The 23,552-nt window shown below is 39.9% G+C and overlaps 1 protein-coding gene and 1 long non-coding RNA gene across 15 annotated transcripts in view; one reads left to right on the top strand and one right to left on the bottom strand.

The window, feature by feature from the left end:
• Positions 1–23,552, bottom strand: part of rgs3a (regulator of G protein signaling 3a) — a 257,200-nt gene that overhangs the window by 94,774 nt on the left and 138,874 nt on the right. For 12 of the 13 annotated variants that reach the window (XM_067969628.1, XM_067969627.1, XM_067969631.1 and 9 more), the window contains 2 exons: positions 20,732–20,843; positions 7,975–8,015 (listed from right to left, as the gene is read on the bottom strand). In XM_067969628.1, the coding sequence (XP_067825729.1) occupies positions 7,975–8,015; positions 20,732–20,843 (153 nt within the window). Of the gene's footprint in view, positions 1–7,974; positions 8,016–13,680; positions 13,829–20,731; positions 20,844–23,552 lie in introns of those variants that run through there. The other variant, XM_067969635.1, reaches the window with a different exon arrangement.
• On the top strand, positions 6,159–22,793 carry LOC137300524 (uncharacterized). Of its 2 annotated transcripts, none has more exons than XR_010958122.1 (3): positions 6,159–6,451; positions 20,919–20,978; positions 22,210–22,793. It is a non-coding gene; the product is annotated as an uncharacterized lncRNA (long non-coding RNA). The 2 variants fall into 2 exon arrangements; XR_010958123.1 differs by lacking the exon at positions 6,159–6,451 and adding an exon at positions 7,622–7,677.

The following is a 23,552-nucleotide window of genomic DNA, read 5'->3' as shown; positions in this document are numbered from 1 at the left end:
GATTGGGAAACCAAATTAAAGGGTACGACAGTTGAAAAGCAATGGCAAACATTTAAAGAAATATTTAAATATTCTCAACAAATATACATTCCATTGAGAAATAAAAACTCCATGGGAAAAGTGATCCACCTGTGGCTAACTAAAGAAGTTAAGGATAGTATTAGTTAGAAGAAGAGGCCTATAATGTTGCCAGGAAGAGTAGTAGGCCTGAGGATTGGGAGAGTTTTAGAAACCAGCAAAGGATGACCAAAAGATTGATAGAAAGAGAGAAAATAGAATATGAAAGTAAACAAGCAAGAAATATAAAAACGGACTGTAAGAGCTTCTACAAGTATGTGAAAAGGAAGAGTGTAGCAAAAGAAAACTTTGGTCCCTTAGGCAGAGTCAACATGGTTTTATGAAAGGGAAATCGTGTTTGACAAACCTATTAGAGTTTTTTGAGGATGTAACTAGAGGGTAGATAAAGGGGAACCAGTGAATGTCGTATATTTGGATTTTCAAAAGGCATTCGATAAGTTGCCACATAAAAGGTTGTTACACAAGGTAAGGGCTCATGGGGTTTGGGGGTAACATATTAGCATGGATAGAGGATTGGTTAACGGACAGAAAACAGAGACTAGGGATAAACGGGTCATTTTCTGGGTGGCAGGCTGTAACTAGTGGGGTGCTGCAAGGATCGGTGCTTGGGCCTCAGCTATTTACAATCTACATTAATGAGTTAAATGAAGGGACCGAGTGTAATGTATCCAAGTTTGCTGACGATACAATGCCAGGTGGGAAAGTAAGCTGTAGGGAGGACACAAATGTCGGTGTTGAGAGACTTGGGTGTCCTCGTGCAAGAAACACAAAAAGTTAGCATACTGGTACAGCAAGCAATTAGGAAAGCAAATGGAATGTTGGCCTTTATTGCAAGGGAGTTGGAGTACAAAAGTAAGGAAGTCTTACTACAACTGTACAGGGCTTTGGTGAGTACACTTGCCTTGGAGGCGCTGCAGTGAAGGTTCACTAGATTAATTCCTGGGACGAGAGGGTTGTCCTATGAGACGAGGTTGAGTAGAATGGGCCTATACTGTCTGGAGTTTAGAAGATTAATTAAAGATTGACTAAATGGGAGTATTGCAGAGGAAGCGTCAAGAGTTAACTGCTACTTTTTGGCTGATCTAATCCAATTGTTTGTCCTTAATTCTTAATAGTCTAATTAATGTTACTTAAATAGATTGTCTGGTGATCTAGGAGAAAAATCCATGAGCTTTTTCTGACTTCCTTGACCAAGATGCTGTAAAATTTAATTTTCTCAATTTTCTAATTGAAACATATAAGGTTACGAGGGGGCTTGACAGGGTAGATGCTGAGAGGTTGTTTCCCATGGCTGGAGAGTCTAGAACTCGGGGACATAGTCGCAGGATAAGGGGTCGGCCATTTAAGACTGAGATGAGGTGGAATTTCTTCACTCAGAGGGTTGTGAATCTTTGGAATTCTCTACCCCAGAGTGCTGAGGATGCTGAGTCGTGAATATATTCAAGGCTGAGACAGACAGATTTCTGGACTCTAGGGGAATCAAGCGATATGTGGATCAGGCAGTAAAGTGAAGTTGAGGTCGAAGATCAGCCCGAGGGGCCATGTGGCCTACTCCTGCTCCTATTTCTTATGTTCTTGTGTGAACAAACTTTTATTTGCTATCCTTTAAGGTAGGTGAATTATAATTGATTCAGACTTAATGAAAAACGAGGGAGTGGGGTTATATGAACCAATGCTAGACAAATGTTGGAGTTACAGTTTAAAGTACTTAAGGTTCACCTCTACTGCTCCTCAATACAAATGCCTCACAGTATTGCCCGATCCTGCAGCACAGCATTTATCCAACATCGTCAGTTTTTAGTGCCTCAAAACAGAACTTAAATCTGTTGTCTGAGAAGTTTAAAAGAAAACTGGCACTTCATTACAGGATTACTTTTTTTCTAAAACAGAAGCTAACAGTTTATCTGAACTTTTGATATGAGAACACAAAGCATAGCATACAAAATATATTTGGAAAGAAACAAATATTTAGATTCAAAATGCATTCTGGAAATGAACAATTTGAAAGAAAAAATGTTTTCTGTTGTTACTGCTCAATTAGAGATTGACTAAATGGGAGTATTGCAGAGGAAGCGTCAAGAGTTAACTGCTACTTTTTGGCTGATCTAATCCAACTGTTTGTCCTTAATTCTTAATAGTATAATTAATGTTACTTAAATAGATTGTCTGGTGATCTGGGAGAAAAATCCATGAGCTTTTTCTGACTTCCTTGACCAAGATGCTGTAAAATTTAATTTTCTCAAAAGATAAATATTTGTTGGCATTCATATATATGAAATAGAATTATGCAGGAGCATTCAGAATATCCAAATATAGGCCTACAACAAAATTTATTGGAACGTAGTCTCCTTTTGCTTTGATCTAATTCATGTCAAACTACAGCTGATTCCCGATAAATGTATAACCAGTTCAGCATCCAATCAGGATCTCTATCAACAGAACAAAATTGAGATTTAATGAGGATTTCAAATGTCAGGCCATTTAATCCCACAGTCGATTTATATTGCAAACTTTAATCCTCTCAAAGAGGTTGTAACTATGTAAATGACAAATGATAAGTTCAACTAACAACTTTCAAATACACTGACCAATAAAAAAAGGCAAAAATGTTCTGATTGAATCTCGATTCCACATTTGTACCTGGATGAGGAATTAATTTATATCAGAATGCACTGTGTATTATAAAAAGTCTATTCCTCAATTCAATATATCTTCACAAACATTTCAAATGTAAGTATTTAAATAATTTTAAGATTCAAATTGATTTCAGGAACGAATGCCATGGAAGTAGTACCCAACACAGCAACATTTATATGTGACATTCATAATTCTTGGATCTTGAAATTATGTTGTGCAAATATTAGTGTACGAATGCTTAACCTGACTCAATGTTTATTTTAAACAGATTAATACTTTTGTTAAAACAGGAGGCAATGGAATTTTGTACAAATGGTTAAATACTGCATGCTGATATTCACATAGCATAATTTTAAGGTTCTGTAGCTTTGCTAAATGGTTCAGCTAAGTACACATGATTAGCAACTCTTCGGAAAGTCAGTAAAGCTTAGTGTCAATTTTAAAAGAATTTAGAAACCTGAAGTATATACAACAATAATTCTCCAGCTGGAAGTACAACCAGCAATGCTGTACACTTCAATATTGGCATAATTATGCTGAATCACAATGACAATCAATTTCACATTCAACAGGAAGTGCTTGGCCTGATGCAAGTAGCCTAAATAAAACAGGCTCTTATGTATATCAGCCATATTTCCTGCTGTGATAAATGGTAACTGTCCTTGTGTAAAATTGAAGTAAAAATTGTATAACAGTTTTGTAAAGCCACTGAATTGAAAATATGAAGTCACAATCAAGATAATAACTATATTTTTTGTGTTTGTGGTGACCATATTTCTGCATGTATGTTCATGTCTCTGTGTCTACAATGACTATGTGTAGTTAAGTGCTTGTTGATTGGTCCAATGCATTTCATTAGCAAGGCTGTCAAATGATGAAGTGGAAGATGTGACAGAAGACCACCAGCAAGGATGGATAGAGTGGATACAAATAATATTCAGCTGTCAAGATAGTTCACATTCCGTAACCTCAACCTATTACACAGAATTTTACAGCACAGAAACAGGCCATTTAGCCCAACTGGTGTATGCCATGAGCCTTAGTTTGTATCTTATCCTCTCTTGTTAACCTCTTGCTTAATTACAGATCTCCTGCTGTCTCACTCTCACTCTTGGACCTTGCTTCTATGCCTCCAATTCTATTACACACTTCAATCTCCCTTCTGTGCCTCAATATTGAGCCACCCCTTCTCTCAGCCTCAGTGTCAGGTCTACTAAGTCAGGGACACAACAGAGAGCTAATTCAAACTCGGGACATGACTTTTAAGTAGGCACAGGCTGATCAACTGATTTCTTCAATGATGATTCTCTTGTTTCTTCATTTTATTTTAAAAGCAGCAGGCTCAGTCTTCAGGATGTAGCTGATCTGCTGTTCCCAAGACTGAGTAAGCCCTTGTGCCCATTTAAAACAGCCAATACCACTCTGCAGAGTATCCCGTTGTGCTCCAACCTCAGACACCACAATGCTCTTCTGATCCATAAACATGAAGAGGCCAACACTAGGCTGTCACCATCCCTCCCACCCCACCCCCACCCCACTTCCCTCCAGCTTCTTAGCTTGTTCTCGCTCCACTTCCTCCCTGCTACTGCTTCAGACTTTGCTCCATTCCCTGTTGCAATTCTGGCCTCAGATCCCGCTCGGCTCCAGCCTCAGGCCTCAGTGCTACCTCCACATTACACTTGCGAGTCTCAGGCCTCGTCCCCAACCCAGCCAGCAGGTGCCATCTTCCTGCAGACTTTTTCTGTTCAGGTAACATCCCTTAGTTTCTCTCCCAGCTGTACATGCTGCAATGGCTTCTGGATGGCCTCTCCCTCCCCACTCTTTTCAATTCATGGTGTCAATACCCAACTCTGACCTGGTATATGTTGACTGTCATCATGATTCCCTTTCTGGCCTTTGAAAAGGTAAAGCATATAAATTCAGAAAATCATTAAAGGAACACATGTGCGAAGCAATCTAAAACAATGGTAAACATAGAGAATTGAGGAGACAGAGGAAAGGACAGACTTACAAAAAAGGGACGGAGAAAGAGGTGGAAAAAGCAAGAAAAACATAGAGACAACGACAGAAAGTAGTGAGAGCTCTCACACAGCAGAAGAAAGAAGAGTGGAGAAAAGTACAAACAGAAAGTCAAAAGAATGGAGACACAAAAATTAGAGAGTGGCAGAGAAACAGACTTTCACAGGAAAATAAACTTTTTTTCCTGGGCAATGCCACAAGAAATTAATTAGTTAGTATAGAATTTAATTTTTTGAACATTGATTGGTACAATGTGTAATACAGTCGACACTAAATGAAGTCATGATACTCACAAATGATGTTCAACTTTCCCAATATGCATCATGTTGAACAGATTTTTTTTTCCTGTTCCTGCACCTAGGTATATTGGAACACCTGGGTGCAGCATATGATGGAAAACTGAGTGGAAGGATTGCAAGCGTGTAAGGGAGCCTGCCCAATTTTCCAGGTGCTGCAACCTAGTGATACAATATGTTTAGCTGCAGGAACAGTAAAACCTATCTCATCGTGTGCAAAAAGGATTATTATGAATGAAAATTACACCAATATACAGCAGCATAGAATATTTATCAATTCATAACAATATAGGAATAAAGCAGGAAATTTTCTCTTTAAAAGGCATTTAAGCACTATATATACACAACTTGTTTTGTTTTAGTAATCTGTTATGCTGGGACACAGGGCACAAAAACATGTTAATTTTTATTGCAGAGTAAAATGGTGACAAGGATTGTACCTTTCGTGGTCCACAGAAAATGCTACTTGGCTAAAGATGAAGATCAAGGAATAATTATTACAGTCAATGCTACTGAAAGTATTCTAAAATATTGCATGCATTGTCATCGATAACCAAGGAGCAATTCATTACCAATTAAAGCCAACAACTCCTGACAATATTTGTTTCCTCACAACCTTTATTTCAAAAATAGAAATATTTTAAATCTATTCTGGTGAATGCTTATCATTTGGTGACATCACTAAGCAACAGTATATAAACAATGACTTCACTGAGTAGATGGCCCATATAGTCTTAACCCATCAGGTTACAGTGTGACAGAACGTGCTTTACAATGGCTAAAGCAGATGAATATTAAAGGCTCGTTTTCTAAAATAATTCTTAATTTGACCAACTAGTCTGTATGCACTGGTCTGGTGACATGTTATTTTTTTCTTTGAAAAGTAACAAGACAATCTGGTGATACACTGATACTGGGAATTAATTGAGTAATTTTATTGCAACATGTACTGCAACACGGTATCCCTCCATGACAGCAAATAAAGTTGGAGGCTTTGGTTCTTAAGAAACTCAGTCTGCTTATGGAAACTACTGTCTAGCCATGAACATGACAGCAAGCGATAGAGAGATCAGCCTTCAATGTGTTAGTCAGTACTATTTGTTTCTGTCTGTCTTCCACAGCAAGATTATCTGTGCCAGTCAGCAGTCTCATATTCTTGCCTAGTAATGTGAATACTTTGTGACTTTGTCATCAATTCACTATTTCGTGATATCAAAAAGTGCAGCTCTTCAATTCAGTAAGTGGACTGTCAAACTAAGTAACTCCCAAGCGGATGGAAATATTTTGTGGGCTTTTTCAAATTCTCCAATTATCTGAAGTCAAAATATATGTCTTCTGATAAAGCTCAAAGACATGCAGCCAACAGCATGCCTTGGCAGAATACCATCAACAGTTCAAAAGCCCAAAAGTTCAGTGCTGACGTGAGTACTTGTCTTTATTCATTTCTGGAAGAATGTTCCTGCAACATGCTATTCTCTACTTTGCCTTGCTCCAATGCATACTCTGGTATTTAAAAGTCATTTGTGTCAAACATTACCTGTAGATTTTGACAAAAATTATTATAATAAGGAAAATTTGAGTACATGTGCAATTCCTATTCAGTTTTATATCATTCTCTTTAATGTTGACATTTGTACAGAAGCCTGTACACCTTTCACTGCTTAGATAGCCAATTTAAGCTGGCCAAATGCAAAATATCTGTAACTTCCGCTGAGGAAAATTAAATCATTATTATCTGCATATTATAGTAACAGTTATTACATAAAGTATGTTCCTTATTTCAGTAATTGTATTGTAATGTGTACATTGAGTATTTTGATGAACTAAAGTTAAAATCCCACTTTAGTCAGTTGTCTGGCTGGAAGATTGAAAGTGACAGCAAGAAGAGTAACATCCATATTATTTGTAGCAAAACTATTTCCTGTACTGGTAAAGTAAAAAAAAATACGATTTCTGCAAAATCCAGATTACAGGCGCTACTCCTGTCAACCCCTACTGCTGCTGTTCTTGATATAAATGAACAGAAGTTTGATTGCTCACCATACTTTGAACACGAGATTAGCAAGTTTATTTTCTTAGTATGCGATGAATGTGGGAAATCTTGCCTGTGGCCAGCGCAGAGTGGAAAATTGTAGGTACTGCCCTACTTATACAGGATTTTACACTACAAACAAGTCAATTATTCCATGATTGTCATTAATGCTACAGCGACACTTTTTGTGCAGTCTATTATTACTTCAAAAGCAATTTTTATTTATTCATCAAGAAACTGGTAATGAAATATTTTTCCACTTTTTCCACCTAGCATCATCACCACACACTTACTAGCCAGGTAGTGCATGTGTTGGATAGAGGGCAATCTGCCTGCATATTTCTCAACAATGTTATTTAACCCCAACCTTAGACCAAGCCCTTGTTGTGTCACTGTGATTATTCTATATTCCATATTACTCATTCTTGTTTTTCCTACTAATAACTACTAATTTAGTGGCAATTCTTCACATATCAAAGGCAGTTTTGTGCTGTGCACACCCATTCAGAATTAAATTCAGGCTTTCCAAATTCATTTTGCTTACTACCCCTGCAGCGACAAGATGGAAACTATCATACCTTCAGTCTGAGATGGATTTAAACACAAGTACCAGAGGTGAGAGGACAGTCCTAGAATTCTATCATTTCATCCATTTAAAAAAAACTCAAAAATGCACAATATATCTGACTAGATTATTTTGAAAACTAACCAGAACATTTATCCACTGAATATACCTAATCCATATTCTTTTAAAAGTCCAAAATACTGGACATTAAAAGTTGCCTGAAAAAGCCTTTTTGCCACATTGGCTAATGAAAGAGGGAATAAAAAAATACCAATCTTGTAAACTGTAACATGAAAAAGTTTGACAATTAATTTTTACTTCCAGATAAAAAGTATGCAAACACATACCTCAGCATATGTGATGTAAAACCGGAGATCTTCTGCTGCACCTGTAAAACCAATTTGAAAATATTCACATTAATATTCTTTTTAAGTAATAAATGACTACGTTTGCTTTTTAAAATTGCACACGTATCAAGGTTCATATAGGTTTCTAAAAATACAAGAGGTATGACTAGAGAACAGCCTATCCACTTCCCCAAGAAACAATATCCTGTCACAGGAATGACTAAGCCAAAGAAAGGAACAGTGCCGACTGAAGTCACAAGTGGCTAAACTATGCCCTGGGGAATGTATAATGAAAACATCAATCAGACATCTTAAATACCGAAACTTTTCCATGATAGAAGTTCCTTAACCTTGATCAGTAATGGATTGATTTTATTTTACACAATATTGCAAGACTTTGGCCCCCCAATGCTCCCAAACCTCCTTTCCATTCCTGCTGGACTCCATGACACCTCTTCCCCAATTATCCCTTCCCATTCCCAGATCCCAAAACTCCTCTGAATGCTCATAAACATCTGGACCACATAGCCAAAATACTGAACCCTATGCTCCCAGACTATGGGAGCCCCACTTGCAGTGTTCCCCAATCCCAGAGACGTCCCAATGTTCCCAGACTCTTTGATCTCCCTCCTTAATGTTCCCAGAATCCCATCAGGCTCTCACCTTCCAGTGTTCCTAGATCCCAATACTGATAAATGAGTGTCCCTAATGATACTGCTTGATATAACTGACACCACTGTTCTTCCAAAGCGTCCAATAAACCCTCTGCAATGCTTCAGGACATCAGCTAGTAATATTTTAGAAGTCCCATATATGGTGCACACTTCCTGCCAACAACATCAATCACGCTTTATAAGCGATATGGGAATAGGGCGGGAAAGTGGAGTTGAGGTAGAAGATCAGCCATGATCTTGTTGAATGGCAGAGCAGGCTCGAGGGGCTGCATGGCCTACTCCTGCTCCTATTTCTTATAAGTCAACATTTTTCACGGTGTTATCATCTGTCACGCTTATGCTCAAGTACATGCCAATATTTGGCTGTTACACATTTTTAATGTCAAGCAGTATGCCTCAATCATATCTTCCCCTGCCCACCTATTATTTTCATTTTGTAAACTCAATTTTGGGTTCAAACTGATCCCCCGCCCAATATTCAGGGCAGCCAAGTCCCACCTCTCTATTTGCCCAGATTATGCACTCAAGTCTATGGCTGGGCTTGAACTCATAACTTTCTGAGCAACAGACAGAGTGCTACCAATTGAGTTAAGCTGTAACAGTACTCTCATGAACAATCTTTTACATTTTTTTTAGCTTAACTTTCATGTTAGTGTCAGTGGTGCAACACCATAGAGCGTTAAATGCTCAAAACAATTATATTATACAAACACAGTGTTCACTTTTTGAGATCCTCAGAAAACTAAAAGCCTGTTTTCATCTCAATGCTCTTAAACAGTCTAATACTTATTTAACTTTCATATCAGTGTGGGTGGTGCAATGAAATCCTCCATGAGGACCATACACAATGATTATACTATACAAATATATGATATTAACCATAAAGTGCCTCAAACTAGAAGCCTATTTCTCAGTGCTCTTAAAGCAGACTTGTTTAAACCTAACTTTCATTTTTTTGTAGTACACAAGGTGCTATAGGCCCAAAATTTATTTTCCCTGGGGGCATGCAACCTGATTTGGTGCACCTATTGGCACTTTGGAACCTGCTGTAATTAAGTAATACACATGATTGCTCCAGCCCCACTCCCTATTTTATTTCAAAATCTTAGCAAATTCACAAAGAAAGTGACAAGAATTGTCAAATAAAGCACTTTAATACATTCACATCAGGGAACATCCATCTTATCGCCAAATGGCAGCTACAACCAGCATTGAAATTTTGCATAAAACAATAGCCAGACGTAACCCAGAAAATTGCTTTTGAGAAAAATAACATTTTTAAGCAACTTCTTTGTTCTATATGATTTCTTTACGAGACAAACACTAAGTAAACAAAGCTGTAACACACCCAATTATCAGCAATGTTAATTTTGTGTTTGTCCCCGAAGATATATAAAAAATAAGCCGCCAGAAGTTTTTCCCCACAGAAGTATCGGGCTAGAATTTGCTGAAAAAATAACGGCATACAAATCGGCCAGCAAGTTGTGGCGAAGAAGAGATACCCCATGAATTGCGAAACGCCACAAGTTGCTGGACAATTTGCTCCGCTCCTCCATTAGCTTTGCAAAAACGGCATCTCACCCTTAAACCCCCCATGAGTTTCATGAAGTTGTTGCATTTGAACATTAATTGCCCATTAAACTCGCCACAGAAAGTTAAGTCAAGTAATAATAATGTACGTACCCTTATAACAATGTGATAATTATTAATGACTGCCAATCAAGCTCTCTGGCCCAGAAAGTGAACAATTAAAAGTGTGGAGTTTCATTCCTTCAGGTTGTTGGAGATTTTAAAAATGTCAAATTTAAAATGTTTTTATTATTTTTCTTTTCCTTGCTGTCTCTTTTTTCTCTCTCTTAATCCAATCTTTCTTTCCCTCTCTTAATTTCTCTTTCTGTATGCAATTTGACATTGAATTCACTTACTCTAATTCACCCTCCTTCACAGTCCTTCCTTTGTTTATTTCTCATTCCTTAAATCTCATTGATTAAGGAGATATACCAAGGTCCCAGGTACCCCGTTATCAGTTCATAATCCAGCAACTTTGTGGGCAAAAAAATTTTCAGTTAAGAGTGCAGGAAAAAGTCTATCTAACCAGGCACATTGTGAGATGCCCTGCTCCAGCAAATTCCAGACTCATAATTTCTGTACAATATACGAACATACGAATTAAGAGTAGGCCATTCGGCCCCTCGAGCCTGCACTGTCATTTGATAAGATCATGGCTGATCTGATTGTGACCTCAACTCTACTTTCCTGTCTACCTACTATAACCTTTGACTCCCTTGTTAATCAGGAATCTATTTAACTCAGCCTTAAAAATATTCAATGACCCTGCCTTCATTGCTCTCTGGGGAAGGGAGTTCCATCGACTCATGACCCTCTGAGAGAAAAAAATTCTCCTCTGTCTTAAATGGGAGACCCCTTATTTTTAAACTGCGTCCCCTAGTTCTAGTCTCTCCCGCAAGAGGAAATATTCTCTCAGCATCTACCCCTTCAAGTCCCCTCAGGATCTTTGTTTCAATAAGATCACCTCTCATTCTTCTAAACTCCAATGTATACAGGCCCAAATCGTCCAACCTTTCCTCATAAGATAACCCCTTAATCCCAGGAATCAGTTGAATGAACCTTCTCTGAACCGCCTCTAAAGAAATTATGTCCTTTCTTAAATAAGGAGACCAAAACTGCTCATAATATTCTAGATGTGGTCTCACCAATGCCCTGTACACTTTACTTACTCTTTTCCTTTTTAAATACCTGTCGAAATTCTTACTATCTGGTTTTATATTTCTAGCTAGCTTTCTCTCGTACTCTAATTTCTCCCTCCTTATTATTCTTTTAGTCATTCTTTGCTGTTTTTTATATTCTGTCCAATCTTCTGATTGCTTTCAGCTATACCAGTTGTGATAAAAACATAAACGAATATAAAATTATATTGCTGGAGCGGGGAATCTCACGGTGCGCGTCATTAGTTTACTTTTTCCTGCATCCTTCAGCTCAAAAATTTGTGCTGGCCGATTTGCACGCCGTTATTTTTTCACCAAATTCCGAGCCTATTTCTTCTGTGGGGGAGAACATTTAGCAGCTTATTTATTTTTATATATCTTCTTTGGGGACAGATACTAAATTAAATGAGGCTGCGTTCCTGATATTTTGGCAGCCATTTAAATTTAACGCTGGTCAGCTGGGTTTCCCAGAGCTAGGGAAACCCGGCAGCTGAAGGGGGGGTGGGAGCTGCCATATTCAGCAGGTAAGTGCTTTTCCAGCACTGCTTGTGGGCCAAGAGGAGCATGAGCGCTTCCCCCGGCCCCTCAAGCACATTTTCTACCGCAATCCCCCCACCCCCGATCAAACAATTCCCCCTCCCCGCGATCTCTGTCTATTCCCCCCCCACCGCAATCTCTCCCCACCCCCATGATCTCCCTCCCTCCCTGCTACTGCGCTCCCCCCACCAATCCCTGATCTCCTCAATTACCAGGGACCATCCCCAGTGGTCCCTGGTTGCTGCCTTCTACAGCAGGCTTTCCTGCCTGGCAGCTGGCCAGCCTCTCAATCTGGCCAGTTGCCAGGCGTGAAACAGAGTTAAAAAATTCTAATGAGGCCCGTTAATTTGGCAGGACCTCCGCCTTCCTGGTATTTCCAGGTTTCCCGACCGCTGACGTGCCCCCACTCCCTCCCCGCCTCCCCATAAACATCAGCGCCTTTATATTGTCTTGATGAAGTCATCAGCACTCACCATTGTGGAAAAAAATATTCCACCCGTTTTGGAAGTGGAAATGTTTACTGCCTTTGGTGAACTGGACAGTGATGAGGTTTGGTGTTGGAAACATTGAAAATCATAGCACAAGAGGAGGCCATTTGCCCATTTTGTTTCAACAGAATTACATAGGATGTGGTCTTAGATGGGTGAGATGCCCTGCTTCAGCAAATTCCAGCCTCATATTTTCTGTACAATATGTACACAACTGGTAAAGCTGATATCAAAGACATAAACGAATATAAAATTATATTGCTGGAGCGGGGAATCTCGCAGCGCGCGTGCCATTAGTTTACTTTTTCCTGCACCCTTCAGTTCAAAAATTTGTGATAGCCGATTTGCACGCCGTTATTTTTTCAGCAAATTCCGGCCCATTCAGTTCATCTCAGTTTATATTTAACACAGAAGAATATTTGATGAGTGTATGCACCACAGAAAAGCCTTCCTTCAACTGATGTACATTTTCAGGCCAGGACATGGTAGCCTAAATAAAATAGAAACTCAAACTCAAAATGGCACCAAAATAATACATTCAGTTCACAGGTATAAAGAGTACTGTCTCATCTGTATATCTTACACGAGAAAAAAAATGAATACTTTGAGAATAGTACAGAAAGTCACAACTGTATGGTCTGACTGAAACAGTGTTAAACATACGTTACATATGGCTTATGTGTAAAGTCTCTAAGATTGTTTCAGCCAGACCACAAGTTCTATTTGTTAGTTTTATGGCACTATGTGCTCTACAGTGGGTTTCTGTATAAAGCTCATCAAAACTTATTCTGTATAAATTCCAAATCAGACCCTGCATGACATTATAGAACCAATTCAAGGGCACCTCAATAGCAAGTGTATATAATACAGTATTATCTATATTGTTTAAACAGTATTCAAAGAAAATAAACATTCTATCCAGGTCAACATTATCCAATAGAGTCCACCCAAAAGTTGGGTCACAGAGCAGGTATTAATATCAACCCAATAATTTAAGTATGAAACCAAACTTAATTAAACATGACTGTTCTCATTAGGCAAATTTCAGTCATTCCCATCCAAGATCTAAGCTACCCCACAGATGTGCACCTCCCAGTCTGAAATCAGCAATGTGAAAAACTATGGAAACATTTGCAGACTATTGGACCATCCTGCCATCCCAGCTGAAGGAGAAAGAGTGCTAAGAATAGTGACTTAAAAGTAAACATGTATTTAAGATAATCTTCCAACTTGCAGGAATTAGAGCATAGAAAGTTAACTATAAGTAAAGTTTAAAAATACCTCGTTGGTACTGGATAGATGTTGTTTACATTCATCTTGCCTCCACTATTTAGAATCCCCGAAGAGGTTTAATCAAATACAGTGAACACTACAGTGCTGGTTCCTTTGAGAATGAGGACAGCGTCTCAAACCAAATTTAACTCACTTGGCAGAACTAGGTTGACTTCATCTTATGGTCTAACCTATTTTGCAGTTTCTCTGTAAAAAAAACACTTGCAAAGTAGAAGCCAGTACTGTGCTACATAAAAACCTCAATACACAATAGACAGTTGTTGCAAAACTGAAGGTAACCACAGGAAATGTGCACAGCGAGGATATTATTTTTTTTAAAAGTGCTTTTTTTGTATACAATTTTGGAAGGAATTACTAGGACTGGCTGATGAATACTTTTAAAATACACATCAATATATCAAGATTGCTAAACAAGAATAAACAACACGAGGTAGTTCAATGAATTTGCGTTGCACTTCAACCCTTTCTTTGCAAAAACATGACTAATGAAATTGCTCAGCATCTTATCACCAACTCCTTGGTGAGTGCCAGATCCTGATACAAGGTGAAAAGGAAGGGCAAAAGATAATAAGCACAGCCAGTCATTTAAGATTCTCACAGGATAAATTTGTCCTGTTAAGACTAATTTATTTACTGAATTTTAAAGTATCGCAAAGGTAGAAATTACTTGAAATGAACATGAACATAATATAATTTTCCTTTCCATAAGTTAAAAGGCACTTAAAGAATATTAGCCTCTTTCACAGCTTTACGTCAGTATTTCAGTGGAACTCCTTTCTTGTACACTTGAATACCATTTCAAGTCATTTTATATTTTATTCCAACCATAAATAATGTGCATTAACTGAACTTAACCTGAATTACGAGTAGTAAAAAGACCCTGCAGGGTCTTCATGCATCAGAACAATATTTCTTCAATGTACCACAGGAGTAAGCCCAGGCTGACAGCAAGGAAATCACGAAGGACTTACTCCCTTTTAAGATGCTTCTTTTAACATCAAGGAATGCAGCCACATGACAGTCACATCATCTACCACACTGTCTACCCTAGATTGATGTATCAACTCCCCCCTCACAACCGAGACACAACCCAATTACAGAGGGGATAATGTGTAGCACTATCACTTACAGACTATTTACAACCTAGATCCTTAAAAAGGCACTCCTGAAACAAGATGGGAAAAATTGTATTAATTACAGAATATTTTCTATTTGAAGCGTGAAGACCAATTAAAAAGGCTGGGAATATTAGACAATCTGTTGTAGGGAAGGTCTTCCTTATTCTTTGAAAGAAGTTAAATCGCCACCGACAAACAGAAATTGCGATCCTTCCATCATTGATAAAATGTGGGACAGGAATGCAGACTCCAATCAATTTATATCGTTGCGCTGCCATTTGGTCATGTAACCATTATGGCTACTATTCAAATTCAGATCTGCAGTAGATATCTTCTCAAGCGGAGTGGTATCAATTGCTCCTGTAAGCAGTCTGAACATCTTTTGTGGGAGTTGGCTCACATTGCCCAATAGCTGCTGGTACCTGGACTAAAACAATACTGTCCCCTTGTGATGGGAACCAGATAGTTGTGACTTTTGCACATGTAATTCTTCAATCAAAGGTGGAACAAGCAAACATTTGATGAGGCGATGCTTGATATGAGTCATTGTGCTGCTTTATTTCACAGTGAGTGAACATATGGAGAAACAGTTATGATCAGATTCACTTTGTTCAATCAGTACGATTTATCTTGGCGTAATGATACAAAATAAACATAGGACGCTTCACTATTATCAATGAGTCGTCTTACTGAATGATAATAAAATGTCTTCTAACTGTTCCTCCAGAATTTCTGACTTTCTGAGACTGCCTAAACCTTTCACAGGTCTCTGTTTCAAAGCCTTACTGCCCTCACAGCCTTCCTTGTTTCAAAAAGCCTCTCTGTATTTAATTTCCTCTTCACAGGTAGAGATCAAAAGACTTTCCAACACAATGAGCTGTGAGGATTTTTTGTATTCTTCCGTTACCTAAACAAGCCGGCGCATTGCTTTTGTTTTTTCTACAGAAAACAACTTCCTTTTAGTGTATTAGCCGCCTTTCATCCAACTGCCTTTTTTAAGCTTGTGAATTGTCCCGCAGTACTTAAACGTTTGCCATAATGATCAATTTGCCTGAAGCAGCTTTATTAATCCATTCATAATTTGAAACATTCAATTAGATCACCTCAAAGTCTTGATGCAGCTCGCCAGGCGGGGCCATCTCAAAACTGGCCGGTTCGGATGCCAAGCTGGCCTGCGGGTAGGTCCCAGCAGGGAGGGGGGGAGGCGAATGTGGGCTGGCAGCGGCCCATGGTATTACTGTGCAGCCAGAAGCAGTACTTCTACTCCTCCTGGCGCCACATGAAGGTAAGTAAAAACAACAAACCTTACATGTTCTTTGGTGGCCTCTTTACGGCTCCACCCATTTTCTACTGAATTTGCAGCCAGGTCCTAAAACAGGCGTTAGGCCCCTGATGAGCATATTTGAAGGGCCTAATGACTGTTTTCGTTGGGCACCTTGGACACTTGGAAGATGTCGGCTGCCAATTTGGCACTTCCAGGGTGGACTGGGCGCAAAGGATCGCACCCAGAAATTGGTCCCCCTAATGTGAACATTGTACCCAAAAGACGTGCATGATGAGCACCAACTCCCCACCAGCCACTGTTCTCGAAAACGGTATCAAGTACATTCTAGAAATTCATCGCCCTATCCGAGCTGTTCTGATTCTCCCAGTCTATGTGAAAACTAAACTCTCCCATTAAAATCACTTTGCTTTTGCTGCATGCATCCAAGATCTCCATACTTAAAAACATCCCCCCACACCCTCAAGAGATGTTTGGACAACTCTTACATCCTTTGGCTGTTCCTTAATTCTACGCATAATGTTTCCATTGCCTGATCGCCCTTATTGAAGTCCCATTTTTCTCCTGCTGTAATTGTGTCTTTTATCAATATTGCTATTTCTCCTCCTTTCACAATTTACCTGTCTTTACTAAAGATTCTATAGCCTGGAATATTTAGCTCATGCCTAGCTTGTTGTTCTGTCTCTATAATGGCTACTACAAAGCTGAATTTGTGCTTCTAACGCACTCATTTTATTTCTTATGCGACGTACATTTGTGAACAGAATGAGTAACGAGCCAGCTAACAGGAAAGGTACTGACATATTGGGCACGATTTTAATAAGACGGCGGGGGCGGGGGGGGCGGTCAACGGGCGCACGGCTACCTCTGCTACAGCCATAGGGAATGCAGCATGTAGAAGTAATAGGAAGAGAAAGGCTATGGCTTGGTGATCACAAAGGGTATGCACAAGGGTGTCTGACAGACTGTCATGTTTTTCATTTATATTTGGTTTTTGTTGAATTCACATTAAATGTTAGCATTCTCACCATTATTGCCACTTCTTGCCCATTCTTGACTGCCTTTTGTGATGGTGCCCTTTCATGTGCTTCATCATGAACGGCGAGACTTGATGTCCAGGGGGTGCATTTACAGTGGGTGTATGTGTAGTTGTAGGACTGTTTTGTGCGGCAGGGAGGCGGATGCTGGTGTTGGCGGTGCTCCTTCCAGATGGTCTGTGGACTGACTATCCTCACTTTGCAGATGTCCTTATGAGAATCATTCAAATATTAGTGATTCCCTGGCCTCACGAGCAGCCAGAGGAGCTGCTGCTCTGCTGATGGGTTCTTCCTCCTCCTCAATGTTGATGGCAGATGTGGATGCTGGATGAGGGCATATGAGGCCTCATTAACTGGTAACCCTCTCTGTTGCGCTCTCAGTGTCTGCCCACAAGTTTCTACCCACTCTCACTGGTGCATATTGAACGCTTCCCCTGACCATTCCAGACACCAAAATCGCATCTTCAACAGTCCTATTGCATGTTCAATGACAGACGTGGTGGCGATGTGACTCTCGTTGTATCGATGCTGTGCCTCGCTGATGGGGTTTCTCACAGTTGTCATGAGACACGTGTGCAGGGGGTATCCCTTGTCTCCGAGGAGCCAGTCCTGAAGGCTGTTTGGTGCGTGGAAGAGGGCCAGGATGTTGGATTCCCTCAGAATGAATGAAACATGGCAGCTGCCAGGGAATCTGGCACACACGTGAAGAAATCTTTTCTGGTGGTCACAAACAAGCTGCGCGTTGATGGAATGATATCCCTTTCTATTGATGAACAGTCCTAGCTCTTGTGGAGGTGCTCGGATAGCTATATGTGTGCAATCAATTGCAACCTGTACCCATAGGAAGCCAGCCACAGAGTGGAAACCCACAGCCCTCTCCGTCTGCCTAAGGTCGTCCATGGGGAAGTTGACGTAGTGGGACGCCCTACAAAACAAATCATCTGTGACCTGTTTTATGCACTTCTGGGCGATATCCCCGGTTGCGCCCTGGAAGGATACGGATGCGAAGAAGTTGAGAGCAGTGGTCACTTTAACTGCCACGGGCAATGCGATATCACCAGGCCCAGCTGGGAGCAGCTCGGCATGAAGGAGGCTGCAGATGTCTGTGACCACCTGGCAACTCATTTTCAGCCTTCATAGGCACTGCTCCTCAGAGAGGTCCAGGAAGCTCAGCCTCAGTCTGTAGACCTTTTCACGAGGGTAGTGCCTCCTGTGACGTCGGTCCCTCTGTTGTTCCCCTCTCTGCTCTTGTGAAGGTCCCTGTAGTGCACCTCTGTGTTGTGGAGCTACAAGTGGCAGAAGTGCACACCGTGCCTGGTGAGGATGGTGATGTTCCTCCTCCTAGGATGTACTGGTGAATGCAGCCATTGCACTCCCCCCACCCCCACCCCCACCCCATCCTGATGTTGTTCGTTTGAGGGAGTCCAAAAAGTAGGTAAATATGTGTAAACAGAACAATTCTGAGTGTGAACCAAGAATTTTCAGTCTAAACACAAAGAACTCCCAGCCAAAAGTTTGTCTGAGAGAACTGAGTGCCCTGCTGCAGTTACTCACCTTTTATCCCCATCTGTCGAACAGGGAATAAAATGGCCAAATGGCTGTCAGCTGCAACCCGCCTAGTTTCCCACAGCGTGCTCCACACAGCACGGGAAACACAGTCAGGCGGCATTGAAATCGTTTCCCAGCATGAACAACAAGATTAATGACTATTTCAACAAGTTTAAGAGGAGAGATTACACAAATTGGGGTTGTAGTCTCTAGAGTTTAGAAGGTTAAGGGGTGATCTGATCGAAGTTTATAAGACATTAAGGGGAACAGATAGGGTGGATAGAGAGAAACTATTTCCGCTGGTTGGGGATTCTAGGAGTAGGGGGCACAGTCTAAAAATTAGAGCCAGACCTTTCAGGAGTGAGATTAGAAAACATTTCTACACACAAAGGGTGGTAGAAGTTTGGAACTCTCTTCCGCAAACGGCAATTGATACTAGCTCAATTGCTAAATTTAAATCTGAGATAGATAGCTTTTTGGCAACCAAAGATATGGGCCAAAGGCAGGTATATGGAGTTAGATCACAGATCAGCCATGATCTTATCAAATGGCGGAGCAGGCACGAGGGACTGAATGGCCTACTCCTGTTCCTATATTCCTCTGTTCCTATGTTAATTCCTGCTTTAAATATCGTCCTGTCAGCTTTAACTGCCGGTAGGATTTCTGGCTTTCTGAAGCGCGCGTGTGCACACCCAGATGGGTCTGGGTCATGCGTGTTTTTCGGCGGGTTGGAGCCGGGATTCCTTCCCGCTCTGGAAATCCTCGATTTTGTTTGCCCCCTCGCCCCCAACGCACCTGGACTTCAAAGTTAAAATCATGCCCATTATCCCAGGGGGAAAAAAGATCACAAGTAATGTCATATACACCAAATATGTCAACCTAACTTTACTCCTGTGTTAAGTAGATGATACTGAATGAAAAGAATTATAAAACAAAATCTTTAATATATGAAAAGACACAGTTAAATACTGCAACAACAATATCCTTGCATGTGAAAGAAAAACAGAAAAAGATGGAAATACACAGGTTAGTCAGCGTATTCTACTGAAATGTTGCATATATTGAAGTATTGCTCCACTCACACAAATTGGAATGGTGGATTTTAAGCAGGAATCTACAATACAGTTGCTCCTAACGCAGAATGTTAAAACAAGTGGGAAATGTAAACAAAATATACATGCCCAGGCTGTCTTTAGTTGGAAAAATTAAACCATAAAACAGGCACGACTGAGAGGTACTACCAAGTATATTGGTATCTCCCTTCATAGCTATCATTAAGGGATTTTGTGATTGTGCAGCATAGGACACCTCTTTAATTGTATTGATTTTTTATCTACAATGACATGTGCAAGGTAACCAATTGTGATTCCTCCCTGGGATACAATAAACTCAATTTAGGTCTGGTGATGTCAGAGAGCTATTTGATTAGATTGACTTGGAAAAGGTTACATTCTAATGCAAGAATGAACCACAGATTCTAATCCGATCCAATTTAAATCTTTCAATGTCGGAATGATTCAGAGATAGTGTCAGAAACTCTGTAGACTTTTACATCTTAAAGATATCTGTGCTTGCTATGAGATGCAACAGTTGATGTAAGCTTTCGCACAAAGCAATTACATCAGCTGGTTGATGAACATGAATGAACAGACATCACCAGGGCTCCATGAAGCTCAAAGCAGAAATGTTTCTCCAGAGATTAAGTGATCTGTTACTGTATTTATTTTGCTAATCCGGAAGCTTCCTTTTATATTCAAATACATTTATAAAACAAGTCAGGTCAAGATTTAAGGAGCTTTGTCTCCTCTCTTAAATCAGCACGAGCAAAGAGAAAATAATTGGATTCCATCAAATCACAGATTTAATTAAATGTTGAAAAGTTAGTTATATTATTTCTGTCTTTGTAACATGTGGAAAGAAACAAAAGCAGGATCTGGAGAGCAGATCTATTCAATAAAGGATTATTTACCGCTTCTGTATATGAACTGCACAATGTTAGTATATTCCTTAAGTATCTCGTGGGAGATTATCAAGCGAATGATTGTACTACTCACCTTCCTCTAGCTCCATATTCTGGAGGAAAAGGGGATTTTGTAGGACACTGCAGTGGCCCCGTTCATCCTCCTTTGTCAAAAGCATCAAGTCAGTATAGATGAAAATGCAGACCTGTAGAAGACACAAGGATAAACACACATTCAATACTTGAACTGGATATTGATGGTCATACAATTTTTTTTTTAGATTGGTGGAACTCGTGTTGCATTGCTCGTAATCCAAGTAGCATGAAACGTAGCACTCCTAGTAAGTAAACAGCAAAAATATTTTCACTTGATATAATTTAACCTTTTTCCATTTTTAACCTTGATGGTGGCACAGTAAGTCTTCACTATATGAACTTAACAAAATATCACCAAAAGACAAGCACAAAAATATTTAAATAGAATTGCAAAAACTTAACACTGTACTTTCACTGCACCAATGAGGTGCTGCTAAACTCTATAAACATAAAGAAGCCAACTTGTGATGACAGATGCTGGCAGCAAAAGCAGCAACAAGCAAACATGATGCACATTATTGGGCACGCAAGTCTTAAATCTGCTGATCACCTGAAATGCAGTGTGCAATAACATGGCAGGCCAGTGCTGGGAAGCAGAGGGCAAGTGCACATGGCTCGATTTAGTGCCATGAAAGTGTTGCTGACTTTCAGAACCCATTCAAAACAGGCATTGGCTAGGAGGACTTCCAGCCATTTTGGGGCTTCCGGTCTTAAAGGGAAGTGCTAAATTTTGCCAAGATGATGAGTGAGTCAGCAAAGCTGAGGTGGAAAGAGCAAAATTGGCACACAAGATTACAGATCAACAATTGGCTCATTTTACAAAGGAATTTGCAAAGTTGCAGAACAAATATATAAAAAGGTGATGACTTCAAGTTTCAGAATGCCGTGGATAAATAAACAGGTTAGAAACAAACTAAAGTTGAAGGAGAGACCAGTGCTGCCAATAGGCATGATAAAAATAAGAGACAATGTGAGAAAGTAAGGAAACAGGTTAAGAAAGCAATAAGAAAAGCAAGAAGGCAGTATTGTGTCAGCCTTGGTTCAGTGGTAGCACTCTCATCTCTGAGTCAAAAGGCTGTGGGTTCAAGTCCCACTCTTGAAACTTGAGCACATCATGTAGACTGGCACTTCAATTCAGTACTGAAGGAGTGCTACACCGTTGGAGATCTTTTAGATGAGGCGTTAAACAGAGGCCCTATCTGCTCTCTCAGGTAGACTTATATATATCCTACAACACTTTTCGAAGAGCAGGGGAGTTGTCCTGGCCAACACTTAGCCCTCAACCAACACCACCAAAAACAGTTTATCTGGTTATTTATTTCATTGCTGTTTGTGGGAGCTTGCTGTGCAGAAATTGCCTGCCACATTTCATACATTCCAAAAGTGACTATACTTCTTTGGCTGCAAAGCATTTTGGGATGTCCTGAAGTCATGAAAGGCGCTATATAAATGCAAGTCTTTCTTTCTTTCTTTTAGGTGCACACCCGCTTCCGGCAGGCGCCCTGGACAACTAAAACGCACCCAACTCAAAAAGCTAAATAACACTTTAAAATTATTTGCAATATCAACGTGAATTTTAAGCTATCAGAAGGTTTATACAACACTGCGGCCCTATAAGAACATAGATGACTCACTTCTATGCCTTTGGGGAGAAGGCTATGTAGACTGCCTAAGTGTGCAGTTATAGCACAACTTTGGTGTGGACTTATTTCTACTTTGTACCAATGCTAAAGTTCAAATGCAAATCCAGAGTTAAGGTACTCTCTGACTCTAGAGAAAAGCAGTGTGAGCCTATCTGGAGGAAGGAGATTCCTACCGCTTTGGCTAGACATCAGAGAGCGTAAATCCAGCAGGTTCCCAAATTGGCTTGATAAAGTGCTCACACTAAAATTTTAGGCTGTGTGGACCAGTCTGAGACCAGTAGCTTCAGTATAAATGCAAAATAAATTATCAACTGTCCACTTCAAACAAACTTCTACAGATTTCATTGTTATTTCAGTGGGAATAAGTAGGACTTATTCACAAATATAAAAATTCTGCAATTCCCATTTATTTTAATATCCTACAATACCTACAATATTTTGTGAATATTAAAGCAATAAAACAATGTATTTTCTCCGTTGATATTGATTGATATGGGATTGAGAACACCCTTATTCCAACTGAACTGCATCTACCACTCTTTCTGTATGAAATTGAACAGAAATGGAGAAGCTGAATAAATGATGTTCGGCAGTACGATTCTGTGGGTCATCAGTAAGCAAAACTCTGAGGATCAAGTATTGATCCAAGGTGAGAGTTAAAATGCCATACATTCAGCAGTTTTGGGCTGAATGAAAATCAGTGTTGACAATACAGTATATAGATCAGCACTGACGGTTTATTTACCACTGGAGAGGGCTTCATAATCAGGTAAGACTGCATAAGGAATGTAAACAAATCACAACATCACCTCCATTTCTATCAAGTTTATTGCTAATACAAAAACTATTTTTCAGAATGTTAGCTTTATTTTTTGGTGAAGTTATTACCTCTCTGTCACAAAACTCTGTGACCATTTTCTCCACAAAAAAGACTTGGATGTAGGCAATTTTAATGGCCTGGAAACTACTCATAAAATAACGGAAAACCCAACAGCGCTCACCATTATTTCAGGCAAAAAGGAAGAGCGCGTTCTACAGAGCACACATGCGCAGTCAAAAGTGAAAATCCGGAAGTTGCTCGACCTGATGCCCTGTTTCTCTGAAAGCTTTGTGATAACGAAATCTAGTCGGCTGGAATGAATGGACCAGCGCAAACTTGCTCTCCTGCCCACTGGA

Source organism: Heptranchias perlo, chromosome 31, assembly GCF_035084215.1.
Source record: "Heptranchias perlo isolate sHepPer1 chromosome 31, sHepPer1.hap1, whole genome shotgun sequence".
NCBI lineage: Eukaryota > Metazoa > Chordata > Chondrichthyes > Hexanchiformes > Hexanchidae > Heptranchias > Heptranchias perlo.
Note: the sequence above shows the minus strand (reverse complement) of the source record. Positions and strands in the feature narration are given on the sequence as shown.